Below are 24,858 nucleotides of genomic sequence, written 5' to 3' on the forward strand. Positions count from 1 at the left end.
TAGCACTGTGCACTGTGAGAACATATGTTAATATATTTGGCCGTGGCCGGAGACACAGCACGAGGGTTGGAAGAAGAAATGCATGCGCTTGGTATCCTGGAGCTCACATTTGCCGTGCACAAAAATATCCAACATGACGGATGCTCAGTTGTGTCATGAGGGGGAAAGAAAAGTCTTTGGCAGAGAGGAGAAGTTTGTTTTCGGTGACGGTGATGGACCACACTTGGGTGGGGCAGGCTAGGAGAGCGAGAGTTCTTCACTGCATGGCTTCGGAATTACATCAAAGCCACACTTTTTTAAACTGACTGAGCTGTCGAGAAAACTGACATTGACATATTTGGGTACGGTATGCATGTGGCAGATGGGGATACGACAGCGAGTTTTGTCTCCGTGCTTCATCAATGATTTAACAGCACTGCACCCCTGTGTTGCGTTTCCACGCATGATTTGGTTGTGTATATGCATTCTTAAGACCTGACAGTAGCATGTTGGTTAACAAGCTGCCCCAGTTGAATAAACAAATAACAGTTTGTGCTATGGGTATGTTATCATACACTATCACATAATTATAGAAAATAAACTAAACAATTTCCTTGCAGGCCTCTTGCATTCATATGGGTTAGCTTACCTGAAAAATATGCATGAAGTCTGCATTGATAACTTGATAACTGGTGGAGCAAGTGCTATCTCTTCTGGAATATTGAATATGTTGACTGTTAATATTTTATTGGTGGAGGATGCTGTTTGTATCATGGAACAATTTGTACTTCCCTTCCTGTACTGTATATACCGTCTCTCTTATAGCTGGCCTTCTTGAAAAATCAGGTCTATTGGCTTTTTTTATAGTGTCTATTACTTTACTTTCATTGCCATTTCATTGTGGGAAATAAACACATGACCTTGGTTGGGCAGTGTGCTTTTATGACCCGCACATATCTGCTAGTTTCCTCAAGGTAGAGAGCAAATGAGTAGATTGAGAGAAAATGCTGCACAAAATGGTTCTCATTTGTAACATTAAAAGCCTTCTGACAGCGACACTATTGTCTCTTACTACCAACATCTCACTTAAACATTCCTTATGATGTGTAAGAACGGATGATTTAGGGAATGCTAATGAGCCTGACTAGCCCCCAGACATTTTAGTTAGAAGTACTTTGATTGTGAGGTACTTTACTTGTTTGGTGTGAGAAATGTGGGAGTTTTTAAAATCTCAAAGGTACCATCTTTGTGAAAACAATTCCACTACATTCCACAGAATAGAAGTATTTGAAGCAATAGAACTCTAAGGATGGTTGTGTCTGTCTGTCTGTCTATGGGTCTGTCTGTCTGTGTGATTGTTGGTCAATCGCTTGGTCCGTCCTCAGAGAATGATTCCTATTGACTTTGATGACCCCACAGTTGCACACAAGATATCTCAATATCTAATGGGAGGCTTACCATGAAACCTGCTGAGTGCATTCATGCACCCAGGAGGATGAACCTTAAACATTTGGGTGACAAATGACCCTAACTCTAGTATCACCCTCAGGTGAAAATGTCCATTTGCCAACACTATAGTGTACATCAAAATCTAATATATTGAAGTGATATTGGTGACTATTGCCTTTCCTAGAGTGCCACACGTAGGACAAAGTTAAACTTTTTGCCAGCTGTTTGAAAAGCGTCTGGCAAATAGTCGAGACTTTTTCATGATTGGCTGCCTCTTGGCTGCCGCTAAGCCAATGGGAGACTTACCCATAAAACCCATAGTCTCAATGGCATAGAGTCATTCTTGTTTTATACAATTACTTACTTTTACTTTCTTACTTACTTATTTCATTAAAATGTGTATACCCTGTGAGAGTGTAGGGCTCTATAAAGACAGCAATATTGGTTGGTTCAAAAGACCTGCCTAAATTGTGCAAGAAGCAGTAGTATCTAACGTGGCATTTAGAATCTTTAATCTTCAACTCAACTCCAACTTCATTGTCACATCAAAGGTTTATAGGTAAACCTAATCTGGACCAGATCATTATAATGTGTTTTTCAACCTCAATGCTGAGTCTGTCAATATTTATTTTCACGATACATTTTTTAAAATTTTGAGGTCAGGCCTAAATGGGTCAAATGATAAGGGACAATATCGGTGGCACCCAACTGTACAGTACCTGTCCACCTTGAGTGTTATGTTGAATTTGGATGGATTTCCACTGCAAGCATTGTGCACACGTTGGAAACCCGCCACCAGGGTCGGGGGGGCCATATATATAGTCTAAGGCAGGAGGTTTGCCTCCCGACCCAGTCTACGTATATGTGTCGCTGTTTGTGGTCAAGTGTCCATGATCAAGACCCTTGACCCCAAACAGCTCATCAAGTCCATGTGAGCAGCCAGCAACTGGCTGAACGTTCCCCACCGGAACAACAAAGGTCTCCCCTTCCCCCTTACAGTAAATAGAAGCACACCGTAATCCGAAACTGGTAATAATAAGCTCTCTAAATAGTAAGGAAATATCTATGCTGCACTGCCCTGGTCATTAGACTGGCTCATGTCGGGTCTAAGGCCACGTTTTCACGGCAACGATCAGAATAGAAAACAACAAAGTGCTCACTTATTATTCTGCATCTACACTGACACGCACTAGTGCCAGATAGACTAGTGTGTAGAACCACAGCAGACGTGAGCCATGACGTCACACGTTTTGCCCGTTTACATGGAGACAGGAGGTCTTCAGAGCGTTTCAGAGATTTCCACTCTGGAAGGATGTTTCGCTCAAACTCCATTGCCGTTTAAACGGAAGGCACATCTGATATTTTATTTTGCCTTGTAGTCTAAATGGGGTCTAAGGCGCAATGGATGTTTGAGTTTTCCAACTGTACCTAAGACAGCAATGCAGCAACCATGCACGAGACCACACCATGTCCTTACCTTAATCTGATATTATATTATTATATCCAATAATGAGTGGTACAGGTGAAAAATTCCATAACTCCATTCAGAGCACACTGCAGCTCCGACCGTGTGCGCTGGGTCATGCGCTAAATCTGATCAATTTGATCGCTTGAAAAAAGGGGCTTCTCTAAAAAGGTGAACAAACCTATGACCCAGCACGCATGCTCTGAGATACGGTGCGTTCTAGATGGATTTATTTTTTACCATTGGATTGCTGTCCGGAGGAAACCTCTTAACTAATTTTGTTTTTCCATTGAACACTCTTTACGTCTGTGTGTTGTTTCGAAAATATTGAACCAATGGAAAGTATTAAAAAACGCATTGGACAAAACCTCTTAACTCCATTGGACCCTCAAACTGTCTGCTAAAACGTATAACTCCACCACCTCTCTCCTTCTCATGCATGTAATTGACAATATATTGAAAAATGAACATTTCATTGGAGTTATGAGGTTTCCTCCAGACAGCAGAGATATAATAACATCAGATTGCAGTAAGACATTCTCCATTAAGACCACCATGGGCACACAGATGGGCACAATTACATTTGGTAATTATACAACTCAAATGACAACTGCTTCGGTTGTAAATTAGCACTGACAATTTCAACAAACTCTCTGTGGTGGATTTTGCACGGAGTGCAAGATAGGGTACTTATTAGTCTTGTATCATGGTAAAAGTTGTTACTAAGCTACAGGGTACTATGACTGGAATAGCAACACTTACAAAGGTTATCTTTTTTTAAATGAAGTCTGTGAGCAGCTCAGCAGAGAGATGGTTAGTATTTTTAGAGACATTAATTCAGTATTATTATCACATCTAAAATTGGTAATGAGAGAACAGTCACTTTGGAGCGCTAATGCTTCACAGCAGTTCTGCAAAGTCCTTGTGAGCACGTGATCATTATGTGAAGTGACAATCCATGGTGCCATGTGGTTGACAGTGACTGTAGTTTGACACATAATGAGAGAAATGCTGAATGACATTAGACTCAACCATATGGCTGCCAACTGTGTGTTTAAAGTCAAGAATGCAACTCCCAGCGTTCAGGAGCTCATATTCAGTGAATACACAGGAATCATTAATCAATGTCATCATTGTGTGTCTTGTTTGCCAGTGGGTGACAGTGATAAGTGATTCTGTTTTTTTGTTTTAACATTGGGGCCTTAGCTTACTACAGTGTGCTGCTGCACGTAGCAATCTGTGGACAATGCCTCTGCCATTCTCAATTAAACAAACTGTCACTGCTTTCAATGGCAGGAGAGATCAAATGCATTAACTGCATATGTCACTATATGAAATCTTGATGCAACCAAACACCAAAAGGTTTGACACCACAATGGGATTTACCCTCTCCACTCTCCTTTCCACTACCTTTCCCCGCACTGACATATTTACAATACCGTTAAAAGGCTGTGCTTCAGTCAATGACCTCCGGCTGAAATATTCTTCCCCTTCCTTGGGTTTTTAGTGCAGACGCCGTGACATCTTGGATTTGCATAGTAGTAGAGATCAATGTAGCTTTCGGAGCCTGGTGTGACACTTATTCAAAACAGCTCTCTCTTTTCTTCCCTAGTGTAGTCTGGAGCAAAGGGGGGCGAGCAGGCAGTGACTGATGTGGGTTAGGGAAAGGAAGACAAAAAAACAAAACACCAGACACCTCCTACTTGGCTGTTCTACTGCAACTGCATTTCTATGGACAGAAAACTTCATATTTCATCTTTTTATGTTTTTTTAGCCCCTCAGAAAATGAATGCCCTATTGTATAGTTGTATAGTAATTGCAGTTCATCGTACAACGGTGTCATTCATGAATGCACCTTTACTATTTATTTGAAATGAGCAAAAATAGCTGATCTACAGATGTCTAAGATGTCGACCATAATGGTTGACATGCCCAAAATAGTGACTCCAAGTTCAAGTCTGTGGAATTTATGAATGTTGAACCAATGAAAAGTGATGTGACTAAATACATTGCACAGCTACATTGGGGCAGCCATATGTTTTATTTCATTTTCTATAAAGTAACGGTTATACAAGGATTCTGATCTACAGTGATAATATGGGCACTTATTACACGGCTTGGTTGAATGCTTCATTATGATTAGTTAATCGCAGAATTCAGCTGTGTTATTTCTTGATAATGACCGCTCAGCTCTATAACAGACCACAGTCTAATCAAAGCCTCAGAGCGCCTGCTGTGCTGCGTGCATTTTATGCTGTATCCAACATGACTGCCATGTAAACATACACACCATGTCATTTACAACTAAACATTGCTCTCAAGAATGTTTTGGAAAACATTTGAAGCGAGAAATAGACGATGCAGTAACCGAAAATTGATTCTATTTGATCAACTCACTTCCTTGTTTTCCGAGGCGACTGTGCAGCTGCAGCTGGGCAGACGGCAAGCGCGACACTTATGGAATAGTTTCAAATCATCACCCCAAGCAAGTTTTGATTAAAGTTTTAAAGCTTTTTAGTTTTGATTAAACACCTCGACTTTGCCTCGTGTTTAAACATCCCGTCGGTCATTCTTTTTCAACGACTACCGCCGCGTCATACATTATCCCTTGTTGAACACTACCTGCAACCCACATGACTTCAGTTCTATTTCTGAGTTATTTATATGTGATGCACTGTGTGCACACAGTTTGATGTCAGTGAAGAGGGGAATGTAAGGCAAAAGAAAAGAAAAGATCTTTTCCAACATCTTCACCTAGTTCACTTGAGCGGCACAAAAGATGATTATCAAGTTAGATGCCCCCACATTATGAGGCATGTCCTTCAAGTCCCGCCTGATTCCAAGGGACAGCTTGGCAAAACTCACTTTAAATTTGGTTGAAAGTGTGTCTAATTGAATTTTGATACATAATTAAATCAAGCAATAAATCAGACCAGATCCCACTGCAACCGACAATTCAACACTCCTGAGCACCACAGGCTAATTATGATGAAGTTATTATCTCAGCCGAAGGGAGCACTCTGAAAGGCTCCTTCTGAAACACAGAATATTTTCAGCTAGAATGTGCTCAACCTTGAGGGAAGGAGACATGCCCCATGTGTCTACTGTATGATATCTTACAAACAGCTGATTCAGGTTCAGCTATTATTAAGGCATCTGTGTTTGCGAAGTTGTCAGATTTTAAAACAGGTGATTCAATCACAGCAGACACAGCAGATAAAGTATGAATGTGTTATTTTGTGTTAAGTGCATAAACTTAAATGTATCTTGCTAGAAATTATGTGATGTGTTATATAGTACAGCAGTTATAGCTGGCACTAATCTGTCGATAATCCCTGGATGTGTAGGCAGTCGCTACATAGATTTGACATGGATTTAGAGCACCATCTTCATCTGGTTCCTACAGTAGTCTCTTATGACTAATCAATCATGTCCGCTGTGATTTAGATGCCATGCACCAGTGCATGGATTTGTGTGACATAAGGTATGCTGCAAAAGGTATTTGTAATTATAACTTTGTTGCGATGTATCATTTCATACACTTTAACATAAAACATTGTTTTAACTAATCTATATAGGTGATTACAATATAACTAGCACGTACGTATGCAGTGGTTGAAGGTGTTATCCTTTCTCTTCCATTGAGACATTTTGGGTCCGTAGCATCAGTAGGACACTGACTGGTTGACAATGTCAATAACATTATTTGAAGCAGACGGTAAACTGGATTTGACACCAGGAGTATCCACACATCGTTGCAATTATCTCTCTCTGTTGGGAGAGACATAATACTTAGGGATTGCAGCTTTAAACACATTTTGAAAAGAAGATGCATTAAAAGGAAGAAGCACTAGCAATTTGAGACCAAAAAGAAGACCAAAAAGAAGAGGTAACTGATGTCTGTCACATCATGTCCCATGGACATAAATAGGCCTGCCCAAATTTAACTGCAATTTAATGTTCAGATAACTTCAAGCCTGGCCTTTATTCTTTTAACAAATACATGAAGCTGGAGAAAAAAAAGAAAAAAAGAAACATAACTCCCCAGACAGCCATACCAGCTCTAACTGGTATGGTTTTCGTAAATGAATCCGCTGCAACAATTACCAGAGTAGCCTCCTTCTGCATAATTTGATGAGCAAAGAGAACATTGATGAACTTTTTTAATTATTACGCCGCTTGGGACTCAAGCGGCACAGAAGGGGAGGGGTGTCCAATGCCACAGCTGCTGTGGATCCTCACATCCCCCCCTTTCATTCTTTCTTTTCCGCTTCCCTATACCTCCCTTTTTTAATTCACCCAATTTGTCGGTCCAAATGAAACAGCGAAAGGTTAGAGTGTGGAGTAATTAACAGCAGCGAGCCTAATGAAATCAGGAGGGGCTGGTACACAGGGAGGATCAATAACTCTCTAAGAGTGGAGGGGGGGGGGCTGTCCAGGGGAAACACGCACATGGAGACCACTTAATAATAATAAGCTGATGAAAAGGCAACATGTTGTCCACTTGTAAATCAAAATTGGTTCGAACATACTGGTGACATTATTGCTCTCTGGTAATTGCGTTAAAGGAAAGTTCCTCCCTGTGCATACTCAAAAAGGACATAGGATTTACACCACTCTCAGTCTCAGCACACAGAGGGAGACTGCTGAGAGGGTTTCCCTTTATTGAATGCCAATAAGCGCGTCGATACACTTTGGACAACGGAACACCAATACAGAGGGAAATGGGGATTGTATCTAAGACTACACTTAAGTGTATTGAAGACTTTATTAGCTCCTTTTGATGAGGAGGTGTTTGTTTGCAACAGTTTTATCACCCTGTCGAAGACATGCTGCGTTTGCCAGAAATACAAGCGGATGTAAACTTGAACTGTGCTCTCTATTTCTTGGCTGACATACTGTGTTAGTGTATCTTGCCTTGATACATTAGCAGATGGCGTACTCATCTACATTTTTGCTGTTAATATATTTGTGCGTGCACGGTATAATGTGTTAATTCAATTCCGAGAGCATAAAAACTTGACCGGTGCTTGTGAGTAACTTGAAAGTGTCACTGCTGACTATATTCACATGGAAGCCATTTTGTTCTTCCCTTTCTATCCCGCCAAGTATGAAGTGCTGTAAGAGCAAAATGGCTTCTGAGGGAATAATGTTCTCTACTGTATATTGATAAATTCAGCCAGAATATCTGTGGAAGCTGCATGCTAATACTTACTGTTGTTGAATATCTGTGGAAGCTGCATGCTATTACTTACTGTTGTTAATATCTGTGGAAGCTGCATGCTAATACTTACTGTTGTTGAATATCTGTGGAAGCTGCATGCTAATACTTACTGTTGTTGAATATCTGTGGAAGCTGCATGCTAATACTTACTGTTGTTGAATATCTGTGGAAGCTGCATGCTAATACTTACTGTTGTTCTGTTGAATATCTGTGGAAGCTGCATGCTAATACTTACTGTTGTTGAATATCTGTGGAAGCTGCATGCTAATACTTACTGTTGTTGAATATCTGTGGAAGCTGCATGCTATTACTTACTATTGTTCCACAACTTAAAGGAGCATTCAGTGATTTGGGTGATTTGGAAAACCACCCAGTCCGCCCCGGTAACAAAATGTGCACATGCACGCTCTACAGTGGGGGGAAGTGCAACAGGCCAACAGCATGTGCACCAAGGCCCGCCCCCAGTCGATCATGATTGGAGGAAGGCCCCTCTCATCCTGATTGGATGAAGGCTTTGCCACCCGCCACCAAAACTGAAACTAGGGTTGTATTATATAGAAATTTCACGAAATACCTTTCGTTTATGGGTAGGTTTCCTTCGAAACCTAGCTGCAGAACATTATTTTATGTACTCCCAGGACAGAAAATTCTAGAATTTTCGCTGTCCTGGGCTCTAAGGGTGACGTAGGAAGCCACGCCTATCCCGTATAGATACCTGCGTGGCTACGTCAGCCCTCATTCAACTTTTCTTCTGCTAAGCTGCGAGAACGAACTTTAACATTCCAGTGTGTGCAGGGTAATATATCTCGCAAACTCGGCCGAGAGATTAATTCTTTAGGACCGTGAGATCTCTGGCACACTCTCGAAGCAAACAGAAGGATACTTCTCGAGAAAAAAAGCCGAACTTCGACACAAGTGAGTTCTAGGCAACTTGTTGCTACGCTAGCTTGTCGGAAAAAACAGCTCGCGCCTCTTTTTCTCTCTCGCTAAAGCTAGCGTTTGTTAGCTTAAAGCTATCGATAGTTAGCTTAGCGCTACTAGGCAGATACGCCTGTGGTCTACTTTTACACGCCACGAGGAAGATAAACCTGTGGCTGTTAAGCACTCGGACTCCTCTCTCTACAAGCAACCATGTCGCTGACGAGGGAGACCCAGCCCGGGGAAAGACGCCATCGAGGACAGCCGGTGCCCGCCGACTGTCAAGAAGGCCCCAAACAAAAGACGTGCTCCACCTGGGGATGCGGGAACACGATGTCGGGCAAAGACGGGCATGCCGAGTGCATGTATTGTCTCGGCCTCACCCACACCCGTGAGTCCATGGAGGAAATCGGTCCCGTTTGCCTCCATTGTGAGAAAATGGACGACGACGTCCTAAACAACAGGCTCGGACGTGTCCAAAGGTATTATGACAACTTTGCCGCCCACGGACTCCGAGAGAGGAGCCCCACTCCTCCCCCGCGACGAGCTCGCATACAACGAGCTACCCCGAGACAGAGGCTCGACTACTCGGGCAACAGAGCCCCAACCGGAGCCTCTTCTTCAAGAGCAGCACCTGCCGGCGCTAGCCGAGACAGGTACGCTACTTCAGCCTCTGCAACCAGGGCTCACGAGGCCACTGATTACGAGGCTCATGGCGCGAGGCCAAGGGATACCTTCGCACCGCGCCGCTCTTCCCCAGCTCCACGTGCTCGACAACACGTCGTGCAGGCCACCATTGAGTGCCCGCCCAGACATACAGCTAGACGCAGACAGCCTGCCGTTGCACCCAGCTATATGGTGGACCGCCTGGACCTTTCCCCAGACCGCGCAATGTCTCCCGGTCGGGAGCATTGGACTACCAGGGAGGAAGGGGAGCTTCGTGATGACGAGCTCCCTTCCTTCCAGGAGCAACTCCAGGACTACCACGTCCTGGACGAGGCCTACGCGGACGAACGAGATGGCCATGATGACCTCTCCCCCGGGGACTACGTCAGCACCACTCGTCGCCCCTTCGACGACCTGGATGCCATGGACATACAGGAGCACCAGCAAGCCAGGGCTCCTGTCCCCCCGCCTCCTGTACCCCCCATGGATGACTCCAATATTTACGAGATATACAGGAAGGCTAGTGCACGTTGTAACCACACATGGCCTAAGTCAACTGTCAAGGTACTACCATGGGAAGGCAGGACTGATGAGTCCGCCCCCCCCCTGCACCTAGAAGACAGAAGCTCCCTATGGCACAGGGCTTCGAGGAGGCCATGATGCACGCCTGGGACGAACCCCTCCTGAAGGTGGATTTTCCCAAGGCCAGCGCCAAGGGGCCCAACGACATACCAGATAAACAAACCCTCGCCATAGACTTCATGCCAGCTATGGACAAGGCTATAGCGGCCTACCTGGCCAACCCTGCAGCTCCTAGAGTGGATCACCACGTAAAGGAACCGCAGCTCCTGTCCAGCAGCGTGAGGGAAGCCTCAAAACTGAACAAGTGGCAGTATGCACACATGTCCTTCGTGGCGAAGGCCCTCAATGCAGGAGCACTTCTCCAGGGTTCCATGAAGAGCCTCCTCATTGAGATGGGACAGAAGTCCATTAAAGTCCAGCTAGCGGAACTGCCAGAAGACCTGGCCGAGTTACGCCGCCTGAATCACGAGATGGCCACCCTCCAGAGGGACTCCACTCTCCACAACGCCAAGGCAATGGCATGTTCCATCCTCCAGGAGAGATGGCGTTGGGTCGATCAGACCAGCGCCATCTCCCTGGAGACAAAGAAAGAGTTTGTGGCTGGAAATATCCACCCAGACAGTATGTTTAAGGACGCTCTGGCCAAGATGTCAGAGACCATCCAACAGCTCGAGTCCTCCACCAAGACGATGAAGGCGCTCGAACCGCTGGCCAACCAGGCCGCCCCGGTAGGCCGCCCCAAGGCCAAGAAGGCACCCTGGAAGGCCAAGACCGATGACAAACCCAGGTCCCAGGACCGGAGCGGAGATAGACAGCGACAGCCTGCAGGCCGAGGCAGAGCAGACCGCCGCACCTCTCCGCCGCCCTACAAGGCCAGGAGCGCTCCCAGAGGCCGAGGCCAGGGGAAGCGCAAATGACCTGCCCGGGCCGGGTCATCTTCCCCACCACACTCAGAGTTCAAGGCCAGAGGTGGGGATCACAGATCTCACCTCAGAGCCTGCGCTGAAGCGCTTAAGGGGGCCTGTACACAGTGCTGTGAGCACCGTTGTACAGACCCCCAAAATTGTTATGTGCAATTCACATGTGTATGTTTTTCCACGTTGTTCAATAAAGAAAACAAAAAAACAAAAAACACAAAAAACAATAAAACCAACTCTGAAGGGCATAGGCCCAGTGGGAAAGATAACCCACACTGTGACAGCTTTAGCTGTCACAGGCCGAGAACTCCACGCCAATTTTTTCCAAACTCAATACCGAAAAAATTCACTAGAGGGAGACATTTCACACAAAGTAAGTCTTCCCCTAGGCAAGCCATGCACCACGCTGACAAGCACAGGGAACCCTTTGTCACGTCATCTGTCACAATGGCGGATATCCGGGGCCTCCCCGTGGATAATCCGTACAATTCAGACAGGATACAGGCTACAGTTCGCCTCCAAACCGCCCACTTCCAGGAAAATTATTTTCTCAGAAGCGAGCGGGCAAAAGGCCGCCATTCTGCAAGAGGAAATCAATTCATTAATGCAGAAAGGCGCCATCACAGAGGTGGCCCTCGACCAATCAATGAACGGTTTTTACTCCCGCTATTTCTTGGTAAAGAAAAAGGGGGGCGGACTCCGTCCCATTCTAGACCTGAGGGCATTGAATCGTCACTTAAAAAAGCTGCGATTCAAAATGCTTACTCCACCAGTCCTCCTACGCCTAATTCGCGAAGGGGACTGGTTTACGTCGATAGACCTGCAAGACGCATATTTCCACATTCCGATTTACCCGCCGCACAGAAAATTTCTGCGCTTCGGGTTCAGAGGAAAAGTGTACGAGTACACAGCCCTTCCCTTCGGAATGTCACTGAGTCCCAGAGTCTTCATAAAGTGCACCGCGGCAGCTATCGCTCCGCTCCGACAGCAAGGGATCCGTCTCGCTACATACGTAGACGACTGGATCCTACTTGCAGACTCTCCACGAGAAGCACTGTCGCACACACATCGTGTGCTCAGCCACCTCGACTCGCTTGGGTTTATAATAAACCACGAGAAGAGCATGCTTATGCCAACACAGTCAATAGACTTTATAGGCATAACACTGAACTCAATCTCTTACACGGCCCGCCTGAGCCAAGAGAGAATAGACGCAACACTGCAGTGCGTGGCGTCATTCAAAAGGGGACGCTCGATTCCTTTTCATGCATGCCTCCGGATGGCGGGGTTAATGGCCTCTGCGGTCTATTTAATCCGCCTAGCAAGGCTACATATGAGACCTTTCCAACGATGGATAGGCTCTCTACATGTACCAATGCACCGTCGGCACCAGAAGGTAACAGTAACATCACAATGCATACTAGCCCTTCAATGGTGGTCAGACAGGAAAACCCTCTCAGAGGGCGTCCCCATGGGAAAGCCTCTGATCAGGAAAGTCATCACTACAGACGCCAGCATGACAGGCTGGGGAGCCACGATGGAAGGACTCACAGCCAGAGGTTTATGGTTGGGGCCACTACGTGCCCTTCACATAAATTACTTAGAGCTCATGGCAGTCTTCCTCGCCCTGAAATACTTCGAGCAGCGCATCCTGGGTTGCCATGTCCTAGTCAGGACAGACAACACCACGGCCATGTGCTACATCAACAGACAAGGTGGACTCAGGTCCCCTCGTCTTCATCAACTGGCTCAGAAACTGATCCTGTGGTGCAACACACGCGTCCTCTCAATAGTAGCATGTCACGTCCCAGGTCTTCTGAACACAGGGGCAGACCTGCTGTCCAGAGGACCTCTCCGCTACTCAGACTGGTCACTACACCCTCATGCAGTGGCCCAGGTCTGGAGCAGGTTTGGGAAATCCAAGGTGGATCTCTTTGCCACAGAGGAGAACACGAAGTGTCCCCTCTTCTTCGCAATCAGGGGACCATCAACGTTGGGGCTAGACGCTCTGTCACACCAATGGCCCAAAACCCTTCTCTACGCCTTTCCCCCGCTATCCCTCATCAGCCCCACTCTGGACAGAGTGAGGACTCAGGGTCTGAAGGTGCTCCTAATAGCCCCGTCGTGGGGGGTCTGGAGGTCGGAAATAACCCCTCTCCTCTACGACCAGCCGTGGAGAATTCCCCTTCGAGCGGATCTCCTCTCTCAAGCGAGGGGGGAGATCTTCCACCCTCACCCCCAGGACCTAGACCTATGGGTCTGGCCCGTCAAAGGGTGATGTTGACTGCCGTGGGTCTACCTCCGAACGTAATCGAAACGATTCAGAAAGGCAGAGCCCAGTCAACAAGGGACCGTTACGACACAGCCTGGCGCGTCTTCGAGCATTGGTGCTCACGAAGACCAGACCAAACAGTCCCCTACCAGGCCTCAGTGATCGACGTCCTGTCATTCCTGCAGGAGCTCCTAGACAACGGTCTAGGCCTCTCCTCAGTCAAGGTCCATTTGGCGGCAATCTCTGCCTGCCACCCAGGCTTTGATAACCAGACGGTGTGGAAGCACCCGCTGGTAAAACAATTCATGAAGGGTGTACGCAGGGAACATAGGACATGCAGATCCCTCGTTCCCTCGTGGGATTTGTCCCTGGTTCTAAGGGCGCTGGCTACAGCACCCTTTGAACCACTACAAACCGTGAGCCTCAAGCTCCTAACCCTGAAGGTGGCTCTCCTGATCGCACTCACGACAGCAAAAAGGGTCAGCGACCTACATGCGCTCTCGATCTCTCCAGACTGCATGAGGTTCGATGAGGGGTCGACCAAGGTCACCCTAAAGGCAAACCCCGCCTTCATTCCCAAAAATGCTCTCTCAGTGTGTGTGCCAGTGAACCTACAGGCTTTCCATCCCCCGCCGTTCTCCTCTGACGAAGACAGCAGGCTTAATTGCCTCTGCCCAGTCAGAGCTTTACGCATATACGCGGATAGACTGGCTCCCTTCAGACAAGGAAGCCAACTCTTTGTGTCCTGGGGTGCCAGGACCAAAGGAAAGCCCGTCACGAAGGTCACTATCTCTAACTGGATAGTGGAAGCCATCCGTCTGGCCTACACTAGCCAAGGCGTGGATTCCCCTCAAGCCCTGAGGGCCCACTCCACAAGAGGTGTGGCAGCTTCCTGGGCACTCTACAAGGGTGTCTCCATTCAGGAAGTCTGCACAGCAGCAAGCTGGTCTACACCCTCGACTTTCGCCACATACTATAACCTAGATGTGGCAGCGCCTTCGCTAGCGCACGCGGTCTTGGGGGCCGCTGCTCAGTAAGGCATCAGGGCAGCATAGCGCTGCCTCCTGCCCTCCACAAGGACTAGGTTCTGGACCCAAAAGGGTCCGAGCCCCTCCCAAAAGGTTTACCTGGGACCCACTGGAAGTTCAGGTCACGGGAGTTCATAAAGTCCCATAAACGAAAGGTATTTCGTGAAATTTCTATATAATACAACGTTAAAGGTTACTTTAGTAACCACGGTTGTATATATAAATTGAACGAAATACCTTTCGTGGAACGCCCTTCTGTTCTCTAAAGCAGAAGAAAAGTTCCGAATGAGGGCTGACGTAGCCACGCAGGTATCTATACGGGATAGGCGTGGCTTCCTACGTCACCCTTAGAGCCCAGGACAGCGAAAATTCTAGAATTTTCTGTCCTGGGAGTACATAAAATAATGTTCTGCAGCTAGGTTTCGAAGGAAACCTACCCATAAACGAAAGGTATTTCGTTCAATTTATATATACAACCGTGGTTACTAAAGTAACCTTTAACGTTTTTTGACCCCAGGGGCTCACTGGGGACAGGGAGGAACTCCTTATATGGTCAGCACACTCTATAGTAGGGAGGATTATCCAGAAAAAAAGAAAAAATAAGTGATATTTGAATTAAGTAAAATCACTGAATATACCTTTAAGCAGACAGTTTTCACAGACTTCACAGTAGTTGAACAGCCAAGTTTCATGAGCCTCACCAATAAACATGAAACGAGCACCCAGAGATGAGGGGTATTGATTGAAGCTTTGAGATTGAAGTTATCACATCACATGCCTTTTTTAATTTATTTTCACAAACTGGGGTTGGGTGCGCCGGTACAGCCTTTCCTTAATATGTGCATGTTGCTATTGGAAGGTAGGCTGCAGCAAAAATGTTGCAGTAGGATACTGCCCTAGCTAAGGGTTCCCAGTAACTTCAGCACAGAATAGAATAGAATAGGCATAGATATGAGATGTTATTGTTAGGTAAGTGTTGTAACTGCAAAGTTATAATACAAATATTTCTATAAGTAACTTAAACACCAATACCAACATGTTTACTATCTTATCCTATTTGTCAATGATAGAAATCTGAAATCGGGAAGCAACTATACAGCATGGCTGTATAGGATATACAGCATTGCTATATATTCTGTCAAATGGTGCAATGCCACTGGCACTACAGTTATAGTCAGACTGTGACAGCTCAAATGGGCCATGGTACAGCAGCATGGTAGTATGATTGCTAGCAGTATAAATGGAGAGCTCCTTTCCTGAATTAAATGCAACTAAAACTGTCAAATGATCAACGGTTGCCCTATAAGTCGACCCATTAGTTGTGCCCAATGCAGTGAATATTTATGATGTGACGGTTCATTTAAAGTTTTGAACAGTGGAAGTGAACTATGGAATATTTGGGTCTCTTATGGTCTCCATGAGTGGCGTTAACAGTCTTTGAGCCTTCCGTTACAAAAAACCCCAAATATCAGAGATATGACTCTGAATCAACGGGATTCTTTCACTATGGTGAAATTCACTGCCACATACACTGCAGGCAGGCAGGGCTATCCTTGGTTTGCCAGGAAATGTGTTACCTCTGTCAGACTTGGATGTGTCCTGTTGTCAAGCTCAAAGATATTCTTCAAAGGCACAACTCCAGGGAACATACAAGTCTGCTAAAGCTTTCAGACTGATTTAGGTCCATATCTGAACGGTCATTACATCTTGGATTAAAGACTGTTTTGTTTTACATAGTTGCTGTTTCGCAGAAGTAAATAGTAGTAAAAAAAAATAACATCTCTGTACCAGAGATGCACGCACCATGGGGTTCAGCAGCTTGGTCTTAGACTTCTTTAGTTTTGGTTGACACTGGATGTGTAATATTAGCCACCCAGCCATCAGCTTACAGCTTGAAGGGATCCTTACATACCCTCTGCCAGTGCCTTTTGGTTATTAGCCAGCATCTCTACCTCTGTGACAAGCTTATACTCCACAGCTCCAGACCGCCAGGAGAAAAACTGCTTGGTGCAGTACCTCAACTCCTCTACACTTCATCAACTCCTCTAGACTTCCTGCTGGCACTCAGTGTCGCACAACTCAAGCTGATAATTGGCATTGATTTGCTTTACAAGTGGAAACAATATCAAACATAATTATGTGCAATGTGCATACTATATATTATGCATATTCATTTCACAATATTTATAGCATGCATTGCAGGCATTACATTCCTTCCAAAGCAATGAAATTGCACACTGCATTACCATGTATTGTACACTGCATGGTAATCAACTTGTAATAGGCTAAAATGTATGTACCGTTCACTCAGTCAGAACATACAGATTCTCAAGGTCAGATTAGATTTGGATTCAGATATATAGCACAAAAAGGTCTGGTTTTTAATCAATTATTCATCCAATATTTCAATGATCAGAGAGTGATCAAAGGCTCTGTTTGAGCACCACTGCCTCTGCTTGCTAAGGCATCCCTCTGTACTTTGATGTGGTTCAGCAACAAATGCACTTATCTTGAGCCTATCTCTCACCCAGGCTCGCATGCGGGTGCTTTGAAAACACTGGTCTGGGAGGCATGCATACAGAAAGGAGAGGGTCACTTGGCAGTTCCTACAGAAGGTTGTATCACATATTATGGTCTCCAACAATTGTCAGTGCAACTAAGGCTGTATGCTGTCAAAGAAATAGGATGTAGTGGTTCACCTTTCCAGATATGTTGTAACTCTGCCCTTACATTATCATATAAATTATTTAATTGGGGAGGTCTGAGGTGTTGAATAAAACATAACTTTGAAACAATTGTCTGATAGCAGCCTTAAGTCCTATCCATTGTCTTGACAAGACAATGAATATAAATGAGTGGCTCTTCAAACAGCCCACAGTGACCGTATGTTATATCTTGGTCTCCTATTGCTAGCCAGGCAATGCAAAAGAATGCAAGACAGGGTCTAATAACGGGTGGCTCCCCTGTGGATCGCTGACGTCATGTTGTTGATGTCATATTGATTACGTCAGTCATGCCCAAATATGGAGGGGAGATTGTGATCTGAGATTATGAATTCATAAAATGTGAAACATATAATTCACAAGATATACATTTATATATATTCACAATGTGTGCACAAATCAGGGATGCAGGGATTACTTCCTTGGCCTACTGGCAGCATGCACAATTAATTTAGCACTGATCGGTCCAGTGGTTTGTGCGATTAGCCCCAGACAGATAGACAAACAAACAAACAAACACAGATAGACTTGTCTTGCCACTTACAGAGCCAAACCATTAAAACAAACAAAAATACAGCAACACTGTATTAACTTTATCTTCAAGAAAAAAAGAAACACATACCGTATTTATAATAAGCTTGATCTCATACCAGATTGGTAATGGACTTGCAGCTGCCTGAATTGTATGTTATGACACTAAGATTAATAGCAGTAGTGTATGTCTGCATTATAATTTGCATTGAATGTTACTTGTTTAGAAGACAATATCCACTATAATATACTATGCAGTTCTCCTCATAGACCGACTCCTCATGGAATTCAGGTTTCAACGTCTATGCTTCAGTGACACTCTTGATTGCAAAAGATGAAAGGCATCCAAGTGATAATGACAAAGTCATAGTGATACTGTACTGTAGTTGGCCATGTGCTGTGTTGCCTGCCTCTTGCCAGGTCTTACTTACAGTATCTGATGCTAAACGAGTGTTTTGCCCAAGCTGGTGATGCTAGTTACTGTGGAAGGACATCATCACGGTCTCTGTTAGAATGCCCACTCAGCCGTGCCTCCCCAGAGGAGCGCAGACCAAATGTTGCTTTTCCCCAATCTTCAGATGTGTGAAATAATGACTGCTTAGATTTATAATGAGCAGGATGATGTTTAAACAGATTTTAGTGAAATGTTGTATTTTTAGGTAATCATTGAACAAACCTGAACTCGCAAATTATGGGTATATATAGATCACAACTTTACACCTGTAGTCACTGTCGGTAACTACAATATTTCAAAGGTTTCAGAGATTGTAGCTGAATTTATTAACTTAAAATAGCTGAACCACAAGTTCACACTGCATAGCAGTGCGATGCATTTCACCATGTTATGAGCTGCTGTTTTCACCGAATGCCTGTTTTCACCTAGTATTTCACTGATTGATTGATTAAATAATTTATTGTCGATTTTTAAAGGTACAGGCAGTATATAAGTAAGTAAGCCATGCGGAGCCAATCTCCTGTTTATGTAGCGTGGGGCAGCTTGAAGAACAAGTACACCCTCTGGACATGATACTAGTAATAAGTCTAGTATGTCACAGGGACTTACTCCATTCCCCTGGTGCCTAGAGTGCATAGCAAGGAGGCATTGGGTCCCATTTCTAGAGTCTTTGGTATGACCCGGCCGGGCATCGAACCCCGACCTCTCATTGTCAGGGCAGACACTCTAACCGCAAGGCCACTGAGCTGGTGGCAAAATACTGAGTTAAAAACATGCCCATTGTGGTCCATTAAACATTCAACACAACAACAGAAAAAACAACTAGACAATAATACAGAATTCGGTAAACGGCACATGAAGGATATCCTTCATGTGCCGTTTACCGAATTCTGTATTATTGTCTAGTTGTTTTAGGTCACTCGCAGGGAAGTTTACAAACTGGTGGAGGAACAGATTTTGCCATCAATTTGAATGATGATCAATTTAGCTAGATATGACTATGTAGTCACGCACAGTACTGAATGGCAGACATCAGTAACTTGCTGGTGAACCAACTATTCACAACTATCAGCATCACGCTAATGTCACATTGCTCCTCTGGCAGCACACATATAGGACTTTTAGCCTTTGCCAAGGCTTAAACAAACGTGCTAGTTCCATTATGATAAATGAACACTAGCATATGGTTTATGTGTATTACATCCAGCTGTAAACCAAATGGACCATCAAATCCGTACATTCGTGCACAAACACCACATACGGTATAGATAGACCATATTTGGCCTATATTGTTCAGTGCATTTTAGCCCCATTACTGCATGTGTCTCAAGCGTGTTCTAAAAGCCCCATCCAGCAGATTTATGCAACTCTTGTTAAAATAACTCCAAACAAGAGCACAGATTGCAAACACCAAATAAAAATCTATAAATTGCTCTTTGCATTTCATACAGTGAAGGAATAATGTCAACAAGTTGCTTTATGGTAAATAAAGAAAAAAAGAGTAGACTTTTTTCAAATTGCAAAGCCCCCTACCCTGATACACTGACAAACAGAATGAGGAAGTAATATACAGTATAAGACAATTTCTAAATTTAAAAGGCTATTATTATTTTTTTAATAAAAATAACTTGAAGAGAGAAAAGGCTGTATAGTCTTCTATGCCACCAATTATGTTTGAACCTCTTTGGCTTAAAGTAACCAACAAGTGAATGGAATTGCAATTCAAATTACTCTGATTGTGAAATATTATTTCTCATGTGGAATTACTTCTTGCAATACCCAAGTAGGTCAAGCAAGCAAACAAACAAACCATGAAAATGTATTATAGCCAATCAACCTGGGCCGGCTGACAGCACGGCATGGCCCAAACTTCATAGGCGGGTATTTGTGCGTGAATTGGGTTGTCCATGCACACTATTGTTGAGTTGAAAGGCTCGGGACTGTACTGTTCTAAGCCTCAGTCAGTAGCAGCAGCGTCCCTCTGTGAACAATTATAGTAGAATGATCTGTTGACACAAACTATTCATTGTTCTTTGGTTCCAGCCCAGCTCCCCTCCCTGCTCGTCCCTCATCTACTGCATGTGGCTGCCTGCTTGCCACTATAGCTTTCTTCTGTTTCCTTTGCAAATCAACATATGCAGTCAGATTATTATACACAGTACAAAGAAAACAAATTTGGGTGATTAAAATTTAAATACTCTTATCTCTCCCTGAGTTATCTCGGTCCCCAGAGAGAGGATGCTATTTTGCAGGCTTGCGGGTGCCTTTTGTTCCAAATTTGGAAGCTTGTCGCTGTTTATTGTTAATTTTTGATGCTCCATTTGATATTCCGTTCACTTTTCTCTGACATGCACGGAAGACATCTTCATCAAAGTGTCATTTGTAAGGCTTGTGTTGTCAAGGATGTCAGGTTTGCCCTATTCTTTACATTTCTTGGGAGAGGATGTGGATTCTGCAGCCCAGCTTGTTGACGTGTGCCAAGCGAACACTGAAATGTGCTGTACAACCTGCTTGCCTCCGAGTGGGGAAATCAATATATACCCTAAGTCTCAATTCCACCTGAAAGAAGACCTTAAACCTAAAAATCTATGAGGTCATCAATTCTGAACTCTGACTGACTTTTAGATGACTGGAAGGTTCCCATTGCGGTTTCCTTCGCAGACTGTTACTGTCCACAGTAAATCCTCTCTACAGTTACAGTCGGTGACATGTAATGTCTGCTCTTCTCTGTCCTTGCAGGAGGCCTGTCAACTTGACAAGATAACATCTGTGAATGTAAGTCTTATGCCCTATCAGTATTCACCACCCATTTCATCCTCTGCTCTCGTTTGCATGCATGTGCGCATCAGAGCATCTACAGTAAAGCATGCATCATATTTTACAACGTATAACTCCATGGCTATACGCTCTGGCCCAATGATCCCAATTATAAATATGTCTGTCTTCCACCGTCCACGGCATAAACTGTGTAATGAGGAATGTGTAGTGTTTGATCTATTAATTCTTTTTTAAGTGTCTGTGTTGTAAATCTCTGACATTTTGTTCTATTAAAAATACCTTGTTTTGCCTCTTGATAAACTATGAATGCCATCATCCAGCCGGCCTATGTCTGCAAGCACCAGAAGTATTATTTCGTCAATATCATTTGAAAGGAGATAGCTCACTTTGTTAAAGAGTCAGGTACTCCCTTTTCCAGCACACAGGGATCGGGTTTTATTTTACTATTATAATAAAGTCAGAAGCTGATCAGAATTTTCATAAACTTAAATTTTCTCACATCCAAGGATCATAGGGAGTTTTGTTCTCTGTAGTCAGTAACCTAAAAAGTAAATGTAATAGTTTTAGAGGAGCGGTGACAAGGAAAAACCTTTACTTGTTGTTTGTTTTCTGTTACTGCATGTTTGATGGAATTAAGGTCTAGGTCGGCTACACGGGGTCGCACTGCGCTCTTCCTGTGAATAGATGCATTATATTACTGTGTCATGTTGGAAAAACACAATCCAGCAGCAGGCCAACACGTTTGTGTTGGGTCCAACACAAACGTGACAGTTTCAAGGGATTGTGCCCGCTTGCCGCTCTGCCTGTCAGATTTGCCGTGCCTTCCTACCTTGTGTCTCATTGAAAATGAATTACTCTGTGCATCAATCGCTCCTTGTGTGAAAAGGCCTCAGCTGCCTTGGCCCAGTGCATTCTGGGCCTCAGCTGCCTTGGCCCAGTGCATTCTGTGCAGGACAACTTTTTCACTTACAAGAGGTGTGACCTCAGAATGGCAAATAAAATGGTGTTCTGACACCTGGCCTCTACCCTTTTCCTATTTTTACCGCAGGTTTCATTGTTACACATTAGGGCTGACCCATCTCTGTTCTTTACCCAAGGCATGGCTTTGGGAATTTTGTATGTTCTCAAATCAGGTACAAGTGGTCCCCAGCCACTCCAGAGTAGCATTTTAGTCATACAATTTGGTTTCTGTAGAAAATGCTGATAATATTAACAGGTGATGTGCTGTGCAATTTGGTGCAAGGACGCTTGTGTCCACAGGCTTAATTTCAGCTTGCAGTGTGGGATAAAAATTGTGAGAAAGATATTATTTCTAACATTGTTTTACTTGAGGGTAGATTTTTAATACAATAAAAGAGATGTGTGTTGCTTGTCAATGTCCAAAACATTACGGCGATAAGGTTCAATTTGATTTAATCTTAATGCAATTTCACAATGCTTGGCTGTTTGAGATTGGTGCAGTTTGCTCCCGTGGAACTAGTATAGTTGAATTACGAGCCACAATCTGTTAGTGTGTGAGTTATTTTTTCATAGTATATATCTGCGATAAATCTCATGTTAAACTAAAAGTTGAATTAGCTGTGAAAACTACAAAATATTTTTCCAATTTTCTAATTCGCCAAAGAGTATAATTTCTGAAAGGCAGTTAGAATTACCTGCACTTGCTTGTTCCTGCAAGGAGTAATGACCAATATATTATTCTTTGTGCGACTATGTTGTTCACCGAAAATAACTGATTTCCAACTGAAGTTGAATAACGTTTTCTGGTGAAAATCTGTTATTTACGTCAAGCTTTCATGACAAAGGACACATTTCCCCCCCCCCCACACACACACACACACACACACACACACACACACACACACACACACACACACACACACACACACACACACACACACACACACACACACACACACACACACACACACACACACACACACACACACACACACACACACACACACACACACACACACACACACACACACACAGTACTGACAGTAGCACATCACAAGCTACAGTATGAGGGATTTCTTCGCAAGTCACCACTAAAGACAAGCCCATATTAAACCCTCTTTTCTGGTCTGTTGTGGATGTGACATGAACTTGATATAAACCAGCATGGAGACATTTGGGATGGCCTTTTCAGATTAACACCTTGCCATTGTTTTTTCCCCCAGTATTTTCCCCCAACTCCGACATGTGAGGCTCCGACATGACAGATCACCGTTTCCTTTGAGCAGATTTATGCAGGTCTAGGTGGTGCCCACGGGCTGATCCTTATCTGAAATGGCAGAGCCAATCTCCCCTGATCCACTCCTAAGTGGTCCCTGTTTATCACTCAAAGTGAGGCAGGTTGTCAGCCAAGCTCTTCTCCATGCAATGTTGTCTTTCTCACAATTTCTAAGACCGGTTGTTGTTCCAAGGAGAGAGCAGAAAGAAAGGAAAACAATAGAAAATACTTACTACCATACTGAGCTGTGGCTAATACCAAAGGACGAGATGGAAGCCTTGTGGCCTCTATATCTAAATATAACGGACATCTAATCCGCTAACCCACAAATCCAGCCCCATCTGAATATTGTCTGGGTGGCTACCAGAGTGAGGGATTGGCTGGCTTGTTATGCCGTATAATTTGGCATGTATCCCTCCTGTCTGTTTTTATCGCTGTGTACATACTTTTCAAGGCAGTGTTTTATCTGGCCAAACAGGCTTTGTTTGGTCTTGATATCTCTTACTGCAGCTTGTCTTTGCTCTATGGATTTTTGGTCCCTTCTTTAAATAAGTGATAATGCCTTGCAAAACAGTCACCTTGACTCCTGGGTGAATGTTTGTTTTCATTTTGTCATGTTTGTCTTTCAACAACAATGTTTTATCCACACCAATATTCAATATAATTAAAAGAAACCCCTTATGTGCATCTAATAAACCAAAAACCTCCTTTTGGGTAATTGAAAAGGATGTTCTTAATATCTGCTGCCGACTTATAGGCTAAGGGGTTCGGATAAACATCTGACCCAGAAAAATGTAGACACTCCCTCATGCAAAATGATTGTGTCCTAATTGTCAGGGACAGCTGTTTGTTCTAATAGATTCTGGATGGCATTGTTGGAACAAGCTTCCAATAAATTAGAACGTGTGGAGAGCAAGCACGTTTTTGTAGAGCTGCCAACCTCCTGTAAGTGGGCCTTTTCTTTCTGCTGGAACCTGGACTTTGCCTTCGCGCGCATCCATCACAAATTTCACAAACAGCTGCCAAAGCGGTTTGAAGCCCAATTTACACTCTGCCGTCGACAGTGTCCCGCGCTGAAAACAGCCAATCTACAAGCTCACAAAGCGTTAACAAAGCATACATCAAACCAAGGGCATTGTTGAAAGCATAGGCAAACATGGCATGAGAAATGTGCCATGTTTAAAGTGCCAACAAGGTATTTGCCTTCTCTCAATTGTCTTTGAAAAAGAGCAAAAACCACGAGGCGAGGGAAAAAACTATACAGCTTCCTGTTCACAACTTCTGAAAGATGCACAAGCCTTTGGCAACGAGAAGCAGTGTTGGCGGTGAGAAATAAAAGATTCATTTAAAGGAGTCTCATATCATATCTGTTCATGTGGGAATTAAGAGATTATTGCATTGCCTCTGTGCGATATCTCAGTTGCGTATATTTGCCCAATAGAACAGTCATAGGCAGAATGAAAAAGCTGTTTGTTAAGTTAATAATCTAATATATTCTGCATGCTATTCTGTTTATTTTGACTGTCTGGCGCACAAACACACGCGCACAAACACACGCACACGCACACGCACACACACACACACACACACACACACACACACACACACACACACACACACACACACACACACGCAC

The 24,858-nt window shown here is 44.1% G+C and overlaps 1 protein-coding gene across 1 annotated transcript in view; it reads left to right on the forward strand.

Moving 5' to 3' along the window:
• Positions 1 to 24,858, forward strand: part of pcdh11 (protocadherin 11) — a gene marked incomplete at both ends in the record, with an annotated part of 154,163 nt that overhangs the window by 72,782 nt on the left and 56,523 nt on the right. The window contains one exon of the mRNA XM_079499101.1: positions 20,948 to 20,983. Coding sequence (XP_079355227.1) covers positions 20,948 to 20,983 — 36 coding nt within the window. The remainder of the gene's footprint in view (positions 1 to 20,947; positions 20,984 to 24,858) is intronic.

The sequence above is a fragment of the Electrona antarctica genome (assembly GCF_951216825.1).
Source record: "Electrona antarctica genome assembly, chromosome: 1".
NCBI classification, from domain to species: domain Eukaryota; kingdom Metazoa; phylum Chordata; class Actinopteri; order Myctophiformes; family Myctophidae; genus Electrona; species Electrona antarctica.